This window comes from Pseudonaja textilis, unplaced genomic scaffold, assembly GCF_049901715.1.
Source record: "Pseudonaja textilis isolate UNSWEBS1 unplaced genomic scaffold, rPseTex1.2 PTEXCTG41, whole genome shotgun sequence".
NCBI lineage: Eukaryota > Metazoa > Chordata > Lepidosauria > Squamata > Elapidae > Pseudonaja > Pseudonaja textilis.
The window spans coordinates 72,148-88,535 of record NW_028262676.1 but is presented as its reverse complement, the minus strand read 5'-3'; the positions used below and the strand labels follow the sequence as shown (position 1 = coordinate 88,535).

The following is a 16,388-nucleotide window of genomic DNA, read 5'->3' as shown; positions in this document are numbered from 1 at the left end:
AAGATACAAAGGAAGTTACAGGAACTGGGCTTGACTAGTCTAGTAAAGAGAAGGACTAGGGGAGACAGGATAGCAGTCTTCCAATACTTGAGGGGCTGCCACAGAGGAGAAGTGGGTCAAGCTATTTTCTAAAGCACCTGAAAGCCAGACAAGGAATAATGGATGGAAACTGAACAAGGAGAGATTCAACCTGGAAATAAGGAGAAACTTTCTGACAGAACAAACAATCAACAAACCATCAATGGAACAGATGTTGCCCTCGGAAGTTGTGGGAGTGCCATCACTTGAGACCTTTAAGAAGAGATTGCCAGGGTCTCCTACTTAGGCGGGGGGGGGGGACTAGATGACCTACAAGGTCCCTTCTAACTCTGATTATCTGTTAATCTTCTCTGCTCTCTTTCTACAGCCTCAAGATCTTATTTATTTATTATACAAAACACAAAGAAAAATAGAAATAGGAAATTAAGGGAAAGAGAAAGAGGGGAAAAGAAAGACTGAGGTAGAAGAGAAAAAAAAGTGTCTGTGGGGGGGGAGATGCTGATTTCTTTTTAGCAGAGTGCAAGTTTTTTTAAAAAGAAACCATTCCACCCTGACAATTCAATCTAAAGGACAAAAGCAAAGTCTTTTCACTTTATATGTGAAAATATCCCATTAAATGGCTGGAGAAGGAAAGCGCACGAAGGCCCCAAACAACCCGTTGTGGGTGAGTGAGGGCGGACTCCCGCCTGAGGTGATCTGCACTCTGATTGGTTGCTGTGGGCGTTTCCCTTTTCCCCCGCCTTTTCTCTGGGCTGCTTGAGATTTACCTCAGGATGTTCCCGAGGCGCCTTTCAAGGAGGCGAATCGCCTTTTTCTCCCCTGAAGCGAAGCTACGCCTTTCCCTGGTTTAGCTGAAGGTTTTCCAGGGCTTCCCTTCAGATTGGTGTGGCCCCCAACTTCTCACTGGCTGCGGGGCTGCGTCTTCCCCCCTTATCATCCAGCGCGGCAGCTGTTCCCATAGCACAATCTTCACATTTAACGAACACGTTTGTGTTCGTGCGTGCGCGCGTGTGTCAGGAGGAAGATAAGTTTTCTCTGACTTTTGAGCTGGGAGGGGCCAGAACGGGCTGAAACACCAATGGAATTTATCCCTGGTGCAGCATCATCAGTCTCCGGGGAGTTTCCTTTGTGAGTTCACCTGAAGGAGGAGAGCGTTCGGAGGCAGAGAACGAAGCTGAAAGTGGAAGAGGGGGATCCCTTCAGTCTTGGGTGGCTGCCGCTCAATGGGAGGCGGAGGGGGGGGTTCATGCCAGCCTCGGAAGGGACCCTCCACTTTCTTTGGTCTCTTCAGGATTGTCATCTAGAGTTTCCTCTGTGGGAATGGAGGGGTGGACTAGATGTCCGTTTAGGTCCCCAAACTCTCCCCGTCAGGAAGTGAATCTCTCCTTGGCCAATTTCCTTGCTTTCTTTCTCCTCCTGCCTTCTGGGAGAATAGGTTGACAGGGCCCCTCTTATCCCCTCCCCCCATTCAGATCAACAATCGCCCTTCTTGAACCAGAATTGACCTTCCATTTGCGGTGAGTCAGAAAACCACTCAGCTCTGCGGGTGAAACCGGCCCTCCGGCAGCCCCCTTGCCAGGAAGGGAGCCAAAGGGAGAAGCTTTGGGAGGGCGGGGAGGGCAGTGACCCTATGTGATTGGGGGAGGGGCGCTCCCACCGGGTTTGTGTTTGTGTGTGTGTGTGAAGGCGCTCGAGGACTCCCGAGTCACCGGTTAAGTCAGAGAGCTCCAATTCCTCGCTGGCTGTAGGGCGTGCGCCTCCCCTTCTCTCAACTACCGCATCCCCACTCCAGGCCGGATTGAGGGGGGAGGGCAAAAGGAAGCTCCCCTCCCCTCCAGGGCTGGCCTGAACCCCCACTTGACCTGCGGCCCCCCAAGACTGAAAAGACCCCCCTCCCACTTTCTCCGCTTCGCTCTCTGCACCGAACTCCCTCCGCCATCAGGTGAATGCAAGGGAGACTCTGCCCGGAGACCGATGACGCTGCAACAAGGGAGGCTTCTCATTGGTCTTTCCGCTTTCATGAAGCCTCCCAATCCCGAAGTTAGAGAAAAACGCCCCCTGCCCCCAATTCAGACCCCCCTGTTCCGCCTCCGCGCCTTCCTCCCCTCTCTTTGGGGGCGCTTGTGGGGCGGCATCCATGGCTTTTGCTGGGTTCCCCCTGGTGCTGCTGGTGGGGGCGCTGGGCCGGATCCCCAGAAGCGAAGGGGGAAGGAGACCCCCAGTTAGGAGGGGGCGGGGGGGAGGAGAGGTGCTGGGAAGGGCCCTCAGTGCTCCTGGGGGGAAGAAAGGTGCTGAGACCCCCGCAATAGGGAAAGGGGTCGAAGCAAGAGAAGCGGGAGCCTGAGAAGCCTCCATCTCCGCGTGGTCTCCGCTCCCTCTCTCCCCTCACTTCGCCCAGGGGGGACAAAGGGGTCGCAGTCTTCCCTTCCTGGTGAGTGTGGATGGGAGGGGGGTCGCGGGAAGGCATATGAGACGCAGTCGGACCCCCCTCATCCCCCCACCGGTGACTGGGTGGGAGTGGGACCTTTCGGGCCCCACATTAGACCCGGATCCAGAGCCCCCAAAGTCCGTTGCCTGGAAAGAGGAAGGAGGCGGAAAGCGAAAGAGGGAAACTGAGGCAGGTTCACTCCTGAATCCACAAATGGCACCAAAAGTAGAAGAAAAATAGAATTTTTGCAGTTTCAGAAACTTCGGTTTTCCCCCCGAGGCTGTGAAGATCAGGCAGGATTTGAGCCTCGATCCCTTGGGGGCCGGGGGCTGAATTTGGGGAAGAGACCAAGACTTGGGGGCTGTTTTTGGGGAGGGGAGGAGAGGTCTGAATCTAGCACAGATCAAAGGGCCAAAGATTAGGGGGAGAGGAAAAGTTGGGCTAACCAGAGGAGTTGGGGGTTGAAGGGAGCGAGGGGCTGGGAAGACCCCAGAAGGATCCGTCTGGATGCCTCCTTTGTTCCCCCTTCTCATATCGCCCCCACCCCAGGAAGAGAGAGAGAGAGAGAGACACGGAGGCATATTTGTCTTTATGTATGTTACATTTTGTTATGGTGCCCATCTTGTCTGAAACGGTCTGAAGGGATTCCTGCCTGAGGAGACGTTGGACTAGATGACCTCTGAAGTGCCTTCCATTATTCTGTTCTATGATGTCTCCCCTACAAGGGGACTCTGGATGGCTTACAGGTTATGATTGGAAATGGAATGGATTGAAATCTCCTAATATAATATATTTAAGTGTATATTATATATATATATAGTCCCCCCTCCCCCCTGGCTGCCGGTTTCGGGGAAGGGGCCCTTGTCGGTCCCCCTGGGAAGGAAAAGGGGACCGTCGGGCGAAACCTCCGAGGGGGATCCGGCCTGGAGGGGCTTCCAGGGAGGCGGTCGGAGTCCCCGTTTCTCCGGGGCGGCCCAAGGGCTCCTCCTGCCTCGGGCGGCGGGCGCAGAGAAGCGGCGGCTCCGTCCTGGGAGTCTCCCTGAGGCGAAAGGCCCGGAATCTCCTCCTCCTCCTCCCTCGGCTTCCTCGCCCGCTTCCCCTCCTCCGCGCCGGAGCCTCCCGGCCTCCCTCCCTCCTTCCCCCGCGGAGCCTTTCCGGGGGTCTCCTCAGGAGAGGCCGGGGGTCCCTGCCCTTCCGCTGGGAGGCCGAGCCCGAGAAGGGCGGCTGCGCGGAGGAGGCGGAGGAGGAAGGAGGGACCGTCCTTTCCCCCCACGGGGCCTCCTTGCCCGCTTCCCTCCCGCCACCCCCGCCAGACCCGAGCTGGGCGTCCAAGCGAGGCTCCCGGTCCTCGTCTTCCCACCGCCCGGCCGTTTCTGAGGGGATTCGGCGCCTTTCGATGCCTCCTCCGATCTCTGCGCAGCCCTCAGGGCGGCGGTTCCTGAGGGAGGCGAGTTCGGATCTTTCTCCCTCCGTCTCCATCGACGGTTCCGGGGCAGGAAGGAGAGGAAGGCGGAGAAAGAGCCGCCTCCGAAGTCCTTGACAGGGAGCCACGGAGAAGGGCCTTTCCCGCTACTCCCAAGCCCATCATCCCTGCCCCCTCCCATGCGCTCCACTTTCCCGCCCTTTCTACCCTCCTGGCCCTTTGCCCCAAGTCCACCAGGGGGCGACTTCCGCCAAAGGGAAAGGAATATTCCAGGCGCTTCCCCATTGGGCCATTGGAGGGCGAAAGTCACAGCTGCCTTCCCAGAGGAGGAGGAGGAGGAGGAGGCGGTGAAGGAAGTGACATCACTGAGCCTTGCCTCTCTAGGGTGCCACACTCGCTGTCCTCAACTGGGGCATCGCAGGAGGCAGAGAGGCTGCAGGAGAGGCTGGCAGAGAGACATCCAGACGTGCACCAGGTCAAGCGGGGGCTTTTCCCGGGTCCCATGCCTCACAGACGCCCTCTCCATGCCAAGTGAGGGGAGGGCGAGGCTGGTGGAGGCCCAGAAGGAAAGGAGAGAAGCTGGGCGAGGAGGAAGAGGCAGGATTCGCACCGGGCTCCCGGAGGGTCCGGTCCTCCGGAGGGGGAGAGAAGCGAGACGGGGCGGCCACTCCAGCTGCCAGCTTCCCGGCCATGCTAGGGGGGGGGGCTGCCCCTGCGGCTGGATGAGCTGCTTGGTGCTCCGGGCAGGTTTGGAAAAGGGGGTCCAGGGGCTGAATCCCCCTTTCTGATCCTGGGCGTCTGTTTTTCTCTCCCTCCCAGATCCGGAACCTCGGAGCCCTCGGCATCCTTTGCAAGCTAGGATTTTCTCTGTGGAGGAAAGAAGGAAGGAAGGGAGCAGGAGGACCAGCAGGGATCTGTCCTACGGCCCCAGAAATGGTCCCGTGAAGGAAGAGGACCCTGGAGACCCCCCAGAGTCCCTGGAGCCCTTTGGAGCTGCTCTGCCAGACAGAGGAAGGATGGAGACACCCCCTGTGCCCAAGGAGGGGAGCAGAAAAGGCCCTGCGGCTCTTCAGCCTGGGAACTGTAGGGAGAGCTGGACCAGAACCAGGCAGAAGGTCCTGCAGGAGGGAACCAGCCTCCCCTCTGAAGTTCAGCCCTGGAGCTCCATCCAATACCGGGAGGCTGAGGATCCCCGAGGACTTTGCAGCCGACTCCATGACTTGTGCAGGCGATGGCTGAACCCAGGAAAACACAGCAAAGCCCAGATGCTGGACCTGGTGGTTCTGGAGCGGTTCCTGGCTCTCCTGCCTCCAGAGATGGAGGGCTGGGTGCGGGAGTGTGGAGCAGAGAGCAGTTCCCAGGCGGTGGCCCTGGCGGAAGGCTTCCTCCTGAGCCAGGCCGAGGAGCAAAAGGAGCCTCTCCAGTGGCAGGTGGGAGACTTTAGGGAGCTCGAAAGGGAATAAAGAGAGAAAGTGTTTGAATGCTTCACCCCTCCTTCCCAGACTTCTTCCATGTTCATAATATGAGGCAATTCTCCAGTTGTTGTAGGACATTGTTCCACTGTTTTCTCACTCATCCACACGGATGGATATTGGGGGCTTTGAGGTTGTGTTCCGAATATAAGAAACCACTTTGTGTGGTGTGACGTATATTAATTCTGCTTCTTTTTTCCTTTCTCCTGTTTGAACTGTGGAGATAAGAGATGGTGAGGGAAAGAAGAACCCATCAAATCCCCCTCAGGAGCTATTTTTCAGGAGGATCCCTTGGGAAGATCCAAGTCAGGACACCTCAGGAGGTAATGGAAGATCCTCCGATTACGCATCTGTCTTATCTTTGCTTCCCTTCTCTTCTATAGAATGCCTCCTTCTATTTTGTTAATTATGCATTTGGAAATTATTTATTCCTTACAGAGAAACAAAGAATGAAGCTTTATGGTTTTTATGATGGAAATCAAACAGCGGTTGAACCTTCAATTCAAGTAAGAAATGGAAAAGATATTAGATTTCTACTCTTCCTTCAGGAAGTGAAATGGGTATGCAGAGGGCTCTCTCCTTCTGTTTCCCCCCTCCCTTGTTCCCCCACTTTGGCCTGGATTATTTTTGTGTTCTTCCACAACATGGAGAGCAGAATAGCAGGTTCAAGTTGCTGTCAGCCAGCATAGCTTCCTCTAGTTGTCTTGTTCTGCTAGGTTCTCCTCCATCTTGGAGTTTACAAGCAGCAATTTTTAAAGGTCCTTCAAGAAATAGGAATAAACGTATCATAGTGGCAGGAACTGCTGGAGACCCTTTTTTTGGTAATTCTTTAACTTTGAATTGTGCAAGGCTAATGAAAAATAAATACATTGCTACATTATCATATTTTATAAACCTCATTTATAACCTGTAATTCAAAAATAAGTAAATCATATTAAAAAAATAAAGCAGACTATTAAAATCCAAAGGGAGTGGCCATGTTGAGCATGTAATTAAGGTACTTTGAGCTACAGAATAATTTGCAATACTTTGAGTCTCGATTAGGAGATCAAACATTCCCGCTTTGCAACAGCTGAGAAATGACTTTCCCAGGGAATTTTCTCTTCTTTGCTTTCTTCCTTTCAGTCTTTTCTGTATTCTGCACAGTAGTGGATTTGCAAGCTGTGCAGATGCAGATTGATAAACTCCACAAAACATCTATAACAAAGTACATTTATTGGTTCATCAGGTATCCTCATAACTCACATTTGTGACAAAGTTCTTCTTTAATGACCAATCCTTTGTATATCTGTCTTGTAGGTAAAAGATGGTTATCTTCTAACCCATCTCGTAGCAATAGAAAGCAGCTACCATGAGTCCATGAATTCAGGCAAAAGTGAGGGAAACTCCCCCAACCCATCAAGGATCAAATTAGTGACCAATCGGGATTACAGATGTGGCCACGTGACCTGAACTACATTTCCCAGAGTACCTTTAACTACATTTACCATGATGCATTCCCTTAAGGGGACAGCTCATAATTCCTGAGCAACTATCCAATTCCCATAGACTAACTGGGACAGCACACTCACCACCTGGAATTGTAAATTCCACTATTAAAAGAAAAGAAAAAAAATTAACTACAAATTCCCCAACCCAGGTCTGTCTTGGGGGCAAAGGGTGAGTATCTCGGACATCTGACTACTTCAGTGTGCGCTAAGGCATCGGGGCATCGAATCCCAGCAAGAGCAAAATCTTGGCTTCAGGATCTAGGGTGGGAAATAGGTGAGCCATATGCTTCAGGTGAGGTATGCTGCTAGATACCTCTGGTGTTGCATTGTGGCTGCGGTCATCTGGTATCCAGTTCCATTCCAGCATGGGCGGCAGTAGGAACTGGGAACTTTCATCTAATGACTTTATACAGAGTCCAGTAGCTTCCCTCCCCGCTGTTCATCTTGGTGCGGTGCACGTCGATATTGTGAAGTGCACTTCTTCCTTCTGAACATCAAAGAGGTGGAAGAATGCGGATTTGGCTAGTGAGCGATCGCTCTGAGGGTCCAGTATTATATACATCTTCACTGCTTCTTCTGGGCGTCCATCTGGGTAGGCTTTGGCTAAGCAGATCTGACAACATGAGCGAGGGGCTGGTGTGCCATTGCACACTACTGTGCAATTGACACTCACGACTGCCTCGGTGTGCTTCTGTAACACATTGAGGCTCTTTGTTCAAAGGAGGGCTACGAGATGTCTGCAGCGGTGGATCGGCGTCTGGATGCAGCGTGGTCAGGTGCATGTCGCTTTTGCACATGAGACATTGCACTTTGGCTGTGCGGTATTTGGGCGAGTGTTTGGATTCGCAACACTTGTTGCAGAATTGGAGCTCTTTTATTAACTCTTTCCTTTTGGACAGGGATTTCGCTGCAAACCCCTGGCACCTGTTCAGTGAATGTCGAGTGTGGTGCAAAGGACAATACTTGCTTCTCTTTGGAGTTGGAGAACTAAATTGGGTTGTATCTGATGAGTTCTCTCCCGAACTGTGTATGGAGGAGGAGTCAATATCGGTTTTATGTGTTGTGGCTTAGTGATGATCTGTAGAGATGTGCAGTAAGTCTGGAGAGGTGCAGAGTTTCGATAATTAGGTGGGTAAAATCTGCGTCTGAAGCTGTTGCAGGACTCTGCCAGATGACCAATTCTTGGAGAAAGGCAAAGAGTGTGTCTCGTTTGCAGCAAGAAAGGCATCGGAGAAAACGATCCATCGTTGTAATATTTGTTTTGGGATTTTGGCGATGATTACTTCTTGCGTTATGAAGAGATCAAGTCAAGCAGTCCTGGTAAGTCAGAACATTCTTTGGCTGTTTGCAGCTCTGTAAGGATGTTGGAAAAGTCCTCTAGTTTTTGGGTTTTGTGGATGGCGATACATGGGAAATTGTAAAGTCGTTCTAGGAGCGAGTATTCCATCAATGTGTCATCGCCATATTTCTGGTCCAAAGAATCCCATGCTCATTTTAAAGCAATGTCTGGGTTGTTAAGTATGCCTGTGTAAATGTGTTTCACCATGTAGCTAGACCGTGGTCCTAGCCATGCCAACAGAAATTTAAGTTCTTTACCAGGAAGCAGCTGTTCACGTTGAGCGGTACTTGTGAAAATGATCTTCCATAGTAGGTATTCTCTGCCTGGCTTGTTGAATTTGTACACACCACTGGCTGCTAAGTCTAACCTTTCGCACCTTAGTAACGGTTCTCTGTTACTTCTCTGTGAGGGCAAGTCATCTCTTCGTATGACATCATCAAAGGCGTGGTGTTCTGGCTCAAGGGCATGTGTTGTGGATTGTACGTGGTTCGCCACAGAGTGCTTTATGAGGAGGTCGGTATCTGCCCCCACATTTGTAGATAGTACCTTTTGAGGGTAGGTGTAGGTTCCACGCTGTGCGTCAGAGTTGTTTAGCGGTTGTGGTGAGAAATCTTTTACCTGAGGATTGAGTGTGGCAATTGTGATTGGTTGTATGTCAACTTGTTGAGAAGTTGTTGTGAGCACTGGTGGGCTAATTTGCTTGCCCGACAGGCCATGAGACATTGGGTTAGGATTGCTGATTCTGGGAAGAGAATCTCAGACTTTAGGTCATACAGCATCAGTTGGGGAAGGTTTGCTCTTAGTGGGAAGTGAATCTCGTATTATCCGAGGCATTATCATATTATCCACCTGCTCATTTCGAAGTGAGTGCTGCTTATCCACGTAGGCCTTGACCCGTGTATCTGGGCTCTCTTCTCCCAAGTCTTCGAGTTTGAAGTTGAGGAAAGCAGTGTTGGCCATCTTCAGTGTTGGCCATGCTGCGGCCTGTGCTGTTTTCGCTGCCGTCTCTCTTTGTTGTTCGAGTAACTCCACTTGGGCCTGAGTTTTGGCTATTTCTGCTTGTTGTTTGGCCATTTCTGCTTGTTCGTTGGCCATCACCTCTGTCGTAATACGTAAATCTGCCTCTGCTGCTGCAGCTTCAACTTGGGCTTCTACAGCTCGTTCGGTGTAACTTGCTGCTCCGCTACGATGGGAGGATGCTCTAGAAGGATGGTGAGACCCAGCAGCAGAGAATTGGCGTGAGACACTGGAACCTGCTTGCGATAAAAGCGGTTTTGGATGGAGGGAGGAGGCTTTCTTTGGTGGGAAGAAGCTGTGTTTGAAAATCTGTCGGATGTGGCCTTCTCCCTTGGTATTTGCTCCTCCTTTAGCTCATCAAGGAGCACGGCCTGGACGGAGTTTTTCTCTTCCCTGATGCAGTCTTCGCGTTCTTTGTTTGTCTCCTTGAAGCATTGAATGTGTTCTTGGTGCTCTGGGTCTTAAGCTTACTTTCACTGTCTCGCCACCGTGTGAGATGCTCCTCTATCTCTTTCTGCATTAGTAGGAGGTACTTGAGGGACAACTTCCTTTGGGAGGAATCGCAAATCCTTACCAGCTCCGTCCATGCGTCTGCATGACAGAGATACTGCCTGTCCCAATCCTCTCTGGCAACCAAAACTGGATGCAATATTCCAAGTGTGGTCTTACCAAGGCCTTATAAAGTGGTACTAACACTTCATGTTATCTTGATTCTATCCCTCTTAATGCAGCCTATGCTTCTGTTGGGGTTTTTTGGGGAGCAACTGTAGCATACTGCTGATGCATGTTTAAGTGGTTGTCCACTAGGACTCCAAGATCCCTGTTCTGTATTCTGTACAGTGGTAGATTTTGTCTTTTGTACAGATGCAGATAGATAAACTCAATAAGACATTCATACAAAGTCTTTATTATTGATTCATCAGGTATCCTCATAACTCACATTTGTGATGAAGTTCTTCTTAATGTCCAATCCTTTGCATATCTGTCTTGTAGGTAAAAAGATCGTTATCTCCTTATCCCTTTTCTACCATCTTGTAGCGGTAGAGTTACCACGAGTCTGTGAGTTCAGCTAAGAGTGAGGAAACTTCCCCCAACCCATCGAGGGTCAATTTAGTGACCAATCAGGATTACAGATGTCACATGACATGGACTACATTTCCCAGGCTACCTTAACTACATTTACCATGATGCATTCCCTTAAGGGGACAGCTCACAATTGCTAACTAACTATCCAATTCCCATACACTGGCTGGACAGCACAATCCCTGTTGCACTTTCTACTGTTGAGCCAGGTATCACCTATGCCAGTGCATTTGGTTTTCCTTTCCTAAATGTAGAACCTTACATTTCTCACTGTTGATTTCGTTTTGTTAGATGGGGCCCAATCTGTCGATCCTTCTATGACTCAAGCTTATCTTCTGGAGTGTTGGTATTCCTGACAATTTGGTCTTGTCTGCAAATTTGATGAGTTCCCCTTCTACCCTCTTGCCTAAATCATTGATGAAGATGAACAGATCTTGTGAATCCTCCTTTTCTGCTCTTTTTTCCGTGTCAGGAGGGTCTGGTGTCCTTCGAAGAGGTGGCTGTGTATTTCTCTGAGGAGGAATGGTCTCAGCTGGATCCTGACCAGAAAGCGCTGCATTCGGAAGTCATGCTTGAAAACCATAGGAACGTGGTCTCTCTGGGTAAGAGTTTTCTACTCCCCAATCAAGAAGAGAGATTATAGTTAGTTTTCTTTTATTAAAAAACCACTAATCAGATATCATCTCCTAGAAGGGAGAAGGAAAGGATCTGGCCTTGTCATGCTCCAAGGAAGGAAAGGGTCAATGTGCCATTTCTTATCTGTATTTTCCCATTTATATTTCAACTTCTCTGTGGAGGCTGAAAAGAATGAGGTGTGCTTTTGTGTGTCCTCTGGAGGTCGTGTGAGAAGAATGTGTTGTCATTTGTCCTCTGAAACCTCCCCAACTTGTGTGAGAACAGAACTTTCACGCTCAGCCCATGGAAGAGCATTCTCCCAATCCAATTCAAGAACAAAGGCCTCATGCAGTGTGACTCAGAGCATCGTAGGGTACAGGAAATCCCCAAGTTCACTTAGCGACCGTTCCAGCCCTCCCCCAAGTACTTGAGACCCAGTCCTGAAATTATGAGTGTTGCAGCACCACAGCCATCGTTCACACCTACAAATGACAGAAGAGGCGCTACAACATTCGCCCTACCTATTCCCCCACCCCATCTTGCAGGGACTTACTGTATTTTTCAGACTATAAGATGCACTTTTCCCCTCCCAAAAAGTGGTTGGAAATGTCTGTGGATCTAATATAGTGAATACAGGCCTGTTTTTGGCCTCCCAAACCCTCAGTGGATCCCGTTATTGCTCTCTCATTCTGCAGGGCAAAAACGGGCCTGCTTTAGGTCTTCAGACGCCTCCACGTGTCCCATTTTTGCCCTCACCATCGTCAGGGAGGCTGAGAACAGGACACGCAAAGGGTTGGGGAGGCCAATTATGGGCATGGAGAGTGCTTCTGGACGCCGGGAAGGGCAAAAATGAGACGTCCAGAGACCAAACATTTTTATTTTCTTGTTTTGCTTCTCTAAAGCTAGGTTCATCTTATAGTCTGAAAAATATGGTAGCTTGCGACGATGTGGCGAGCCATTGCCGACTTCAGTGCATTTGCAGAAAAAAGAGTAGTGAGAGATCCACGAGATCAGTAGTGGGAAATCTAGCGCTATTGATCTCACGTGATCTCGCACTACAGTGCTTTAGGCCTCTGTTCACTGCTAAACAAGGCCTACAGCAGATCCAGGGCAAAGGAGAGGAAAGGCCTCTTTGTTTTCAAAGACTTTTGCCCTGGATCTGGTGCAGTCCTCAGTTCTTAAAAGAACACAAGCCTAAAATACTGCAGTGGCCCAATAAATCTGAAGTTTTCTCCTAATTCCTCTGTGGATATTTCCCCTGATTATTATGAAATTCAATGGTGAAAAAATAAGGTTCTACATTTAGGCAAAAAAAATGCACAGGTACAGTATATGTGGTACCTTGCTCAATAGTAGTAACTGTAAGAGGGATCTTGGAGTCCTAGTGGACAACTATTTAAATATGAGCCAGCCATGTGCAGCAGCTGCCAAAAAAAGTCAACACATTTCTAAGCTGCATAAACAGAGGAATAGAATCAAGATTACAGCAAAGTGTTAATACCTTGGTAAGGCCACACTTGGAATACTGCATCCAGTTTTGGTCATCACAATGTAAAAAAGTTCTTGAGACTTTAGAAGGAGTGCAGAGAAAAGCAACAAAGATGATTTGTTGGACCAGAGGCTAAAACATATAAAGAACAGTTGCTGGAATTGGGTATGTCTAGTTTAATGAATAGAAGGACTAGGCGAGACATGATAGCAGTCTTTCCAATATCTCAGGGACTGCCATGAAGGGGGAGTCAAGCTATTCTCCAAGGCATCTGAGGGTAGGAGAAGCAATGGGTGGAAACTAATCAAGGGGAGAAGAAACTTAGAACTAAGGAGAAATTTCCTGACAGAACAATTAATCAGTGAAACAACTTGACTCCAGAAGTTGTGAATGCTCCAACATTGGAACTTTTTAAAAAGATGTTGAATAACTATTAGTGTGAAGTGGTGTAGGGTTTCCTGCCGAAGCAGGGGGTTGGAGTAGAAGACCTCAATGGTCCCTTCCACATGTGTTATTCTATTCTATTCCTTAACTGAAAACTGATTCTGAGTGAGATTTACATAGATAGATAGATGATAGATAGGTAGGTAGGTAGGTAGGTAGGTAGGTAGATAGATAATTTAAAGAAAGGGATGTTTTCTAGATATTTTCAAAGCTTTCATGACTCATGAATATAGAAACCATCATGTCTATATCACACAACAGTAGGCGTGCAAACTTACAACCTAATGGAAATTCAGAGAAATTCAGAAGGAAATTCACTTGACTTCTATACTTTGATCTTTTTCCCTTACTTCATAATCATTTTCATTTCCCTTTTGCTTTGAAGGTAATAATGGGCAGGAGAATCAAGATTCCTGTGAACTGTTCCAAGTGATCAATACTAAAGATGGAATGGAGAAGTTTGGAATTCGAATGGAATTAGAAAGCCATGACAGAAACCAGTCAAAGAATTGGAATCAGGAAAGCTCATCTTACACTGATGCTCCGATGCGAGACTTTCTTGCACACCAAGAGAAAATAAGGAAAAAACATACTGGAAAAAGTGTGAAGCTAATCAAAGCTGAAGTACAAGTAAATGAACCCTATTTAACCCAAAACAAAGGAGAAGGTCCTATAAGAAGACACAATGGAGAGAATTACAATGGAACTTTCATTCTTTCTCTTGGAAATAACTTCCTTACATCTCAAAAAGTGATTGACACAAAAGAGAAGCCTTATAAATGTTTGGAATGTGGAAAATATTTTAGAACAAGCAGGGAACTTACTATCCATACAAGGATCCAAACAGGGGAGAAACTATATAAATGCATGGAGTGTGGAAAGACCTTTACTCGAAGAGATCATCTTATATCTCATAAAATGATCCACACAGGGGAGAAACCATTTAAATGCATAGAGTGTGGGAAGACCTTTACTCGAAGAGATCATCTTATATCTCATAAAATGATCCACACAGGGGAGAAACCATTTAAATGCATAGAGTGTGGGAAGACATTTGCCCGGAGCAGTGACCTTAGAAGCCACAAAATGCTCCACACAGGAGAGAAACCATATAAATGCATGGAGTGTGGAAAGACCTTTGCTAATAATAATGTCCTAAGAATACACAAAAGAATCCACACGGGAGAGAAGCCGTATAAATGCATGGAGTGTGGAAAGACCTTTGCTAATAACAGTGTCCTAACAACACACAAAAGGATCCACACGGGGGAGAAGCCATTTAAATGCATGGAGTGTGAAAAGATGTTTACTGATCGCAGTGGACTTAGAAGCCACAAAAAGATCCACTCAGGAGAGAAACCATATAAATGCATGGAGTGTGGAAAGACCTTTGCTAATAACAGTGACCTAAGAATACACAAAAGGATCCATACGGGGGAGAAGCCATATAAATGCATGGAGTGTGGAAAGACCTTTGCTCAAAGTTGTCATCTTATTTCCCATAAGTTCATCCACACAGGGGAGAAGCCATATAAATGCATGGAGTGTGGAAAGACCTTTTCTTGGAGCAGTGACCTTCGAAGACACATAATGCTCCACACAGGAGAGAAACCATATAAATGCATGGAGTGTGGAAAGACCTTTGCTTGGAGCAGTGTCCTTCGAAGACACACAATGCTCCACACATGATATAAATGCATGGAGTGCGGAAAGAAGTTTACTGGTTGCAGTGGCCTGAGAAACCACAAAAAGAACCATTCAGGAGAGAAACTATATAAATGCATGGAGTGTGGAAAGACCTTTGCTCAAATATGTAGTCTTATTTCCCATAAGATGATCCACACATGAGAGAAGCCACATAAATGCATGGAGTGTGGAAAGAGTTTTGCTCAGAATGATCATCTTGTCATAAAAGGATCCATGCTCAGGAGAAACCATATAGCAACAGCAATTCCACTTAGAGTTATATACCACTCCACAATGCTTTACCATATTCTCTGAGCAGTCTACAAAGTCAGCATATTGTCCCCAGTAATCTGGGTCCTCATTTTAGTGACCTCAGAAGGATGAAAGGATGCATCAACCATGAGCCAGTCAGGATCAAACTCCTGGCTGCGGACAGTCATCCTCTGTAACAACTGACCCACCATGTCTCTAGATTTCTATGTGTATGCATATTCTGCCTTTCTGATCCAAATAAGACAAGGTTGAATCCAACAAAATGAAACTTAATGTGGAGAAAAATAAGATTTTACACCTGGTCAGGAAAAACAGATTACAGGAAATCTGGCTCAAAGACAGTAACTGTGAGAGGGACCTTGGGAGTCTGAATGGATGATGACTTAAACATGAGTCACATGTGTGCAGCAGCAGCCAATAAAGCTGATACAATCCTTGTCAGGTTTCCAAGTGATGAAATCCATTTAAAAAGAAAAGAGCAAAGTCCGTTTTCCAAAACAATTTCTTTTATTTAGGAAAGCATCAAATTGGCAACGTCCATTGTAATTCTGGATCTGACACAACCCGGAATTACACCACATAATATTAGAAACAAATTAGAAACAACCCCCAAAAGTCACATTCCCCAGTAGAAATAAATCAACATTGCCTGGTTTCATCAATCTCCACCTGAAGGCCTCAGCAGGGTCAGTTTCTTTTTCCACGGGAAAGGAAATCACTTAGCCTAAACAATCCTCACTATCTCCACTCCTCCCACCTTAGGAATGTGGCAATCCCAAAACCCTCCACCCCGTAACTACCAAAGAGAAAGAAAGAAAGAAAGAAAGAAAAAGGAATATATAGGGCTAGGAAAAAGGAATATATATATAAAGGGCTAAGTAAATGGCTATGCATATGTCAATTTTGGCCTTGACAGGCTGCCCCACCCCATTTGAAAAGAAACCCCTGCAATGACATAGAATACACAAGAATTAGGTTAAACACAATAATACAATACAGCAATTTAATTTCTGCCTCCCCCAGGATATTTTTCATGGAATTTTTCCACCAGTCTATACTTTCCAGCTATTTACCCAAGGTGCTTATGAAATAGGATAGCCTTTTCAATAAATTAGATATTGTAACTTCCCTCTGAAAATCTTAAAAGAGTCCAAGATTTTCTTAACCTCATAATGTTCATGCCCTGCAATGAGAAAAGGCTTCAGAGTTTCATGTTCTGCTGGCCTCAGTGAGGAAGTTACAAATGCCTTTAACAAACTACTATGAAAAACCGGTTCTGGAGGGGGAGAATTTGGGTCCTCTGAGTGACATTTGTTCAACCCTCCATCAGTTTGTTTTCTGGGCTCTCCAAGGTCTCCTCGGGAGTCGGAAAGGGCCCTTTCAGGCACTTCCAGTGGGTCAGAGGAACAAGGGGCTGCCCCGCCTGGAGACTCAGCCACGGGGCGGAGGAGGACAGTCCCTGAGCTGCCCTGGTGAAGAATCCAGGTTTGTTGCCTGCTGGATCCCGGCTGGCCAGTTCCTCAGTTCCGCTTTGGAGGAGCCCAACGCTTCAGATTGGGGCTGGGGAAGCTGAACTGAAGCAGCTCTGCA

The 16,388-nt window shown here is 47.9% G+C and overlaps 1 protein-coding gene across 2 annotated transcripts; it reads left to right on the top strand.

Moving 5' to 3' along the window:
• The first annotated feature begins 3,723 nt into the window (after positions 1-3,723).
• LOC148123790 (uncharacterized) lies at positions 3,724-15,281 on the top strand. Of its 2 annotated transcripts, none has more exons than XM_087918742.1 (6): positions 3,724-4,365; positions 4,710-5,320; positions 5,586-5,685; positions 5,801-5,868; positions 10,764-10,893; positions 13,225-15,281. In XM_087918742.1, exons 2-6 carry the CDS (start codon positions 4,907-4,909, stop codon positions 14,526-14,528), a joined length of 2,016 nt encoding a protein of 671 aa, XP_087774868.1. In that variant the 5' UTR covers positions 3,724-4,365; positions 4,710-4,906; the 3' UTR covers positions 14,529-15,281. The 2 variants fall into 2 exon arrangements, with proteins under 2 accessions (XP_087774868.1, XP_087774867.1); XM_087918741.1 differs by having other exon boundaries at positions 4,262-4,514.
• Positions 15,282-16,388: the final 1,107 nt, after the last annotated feature.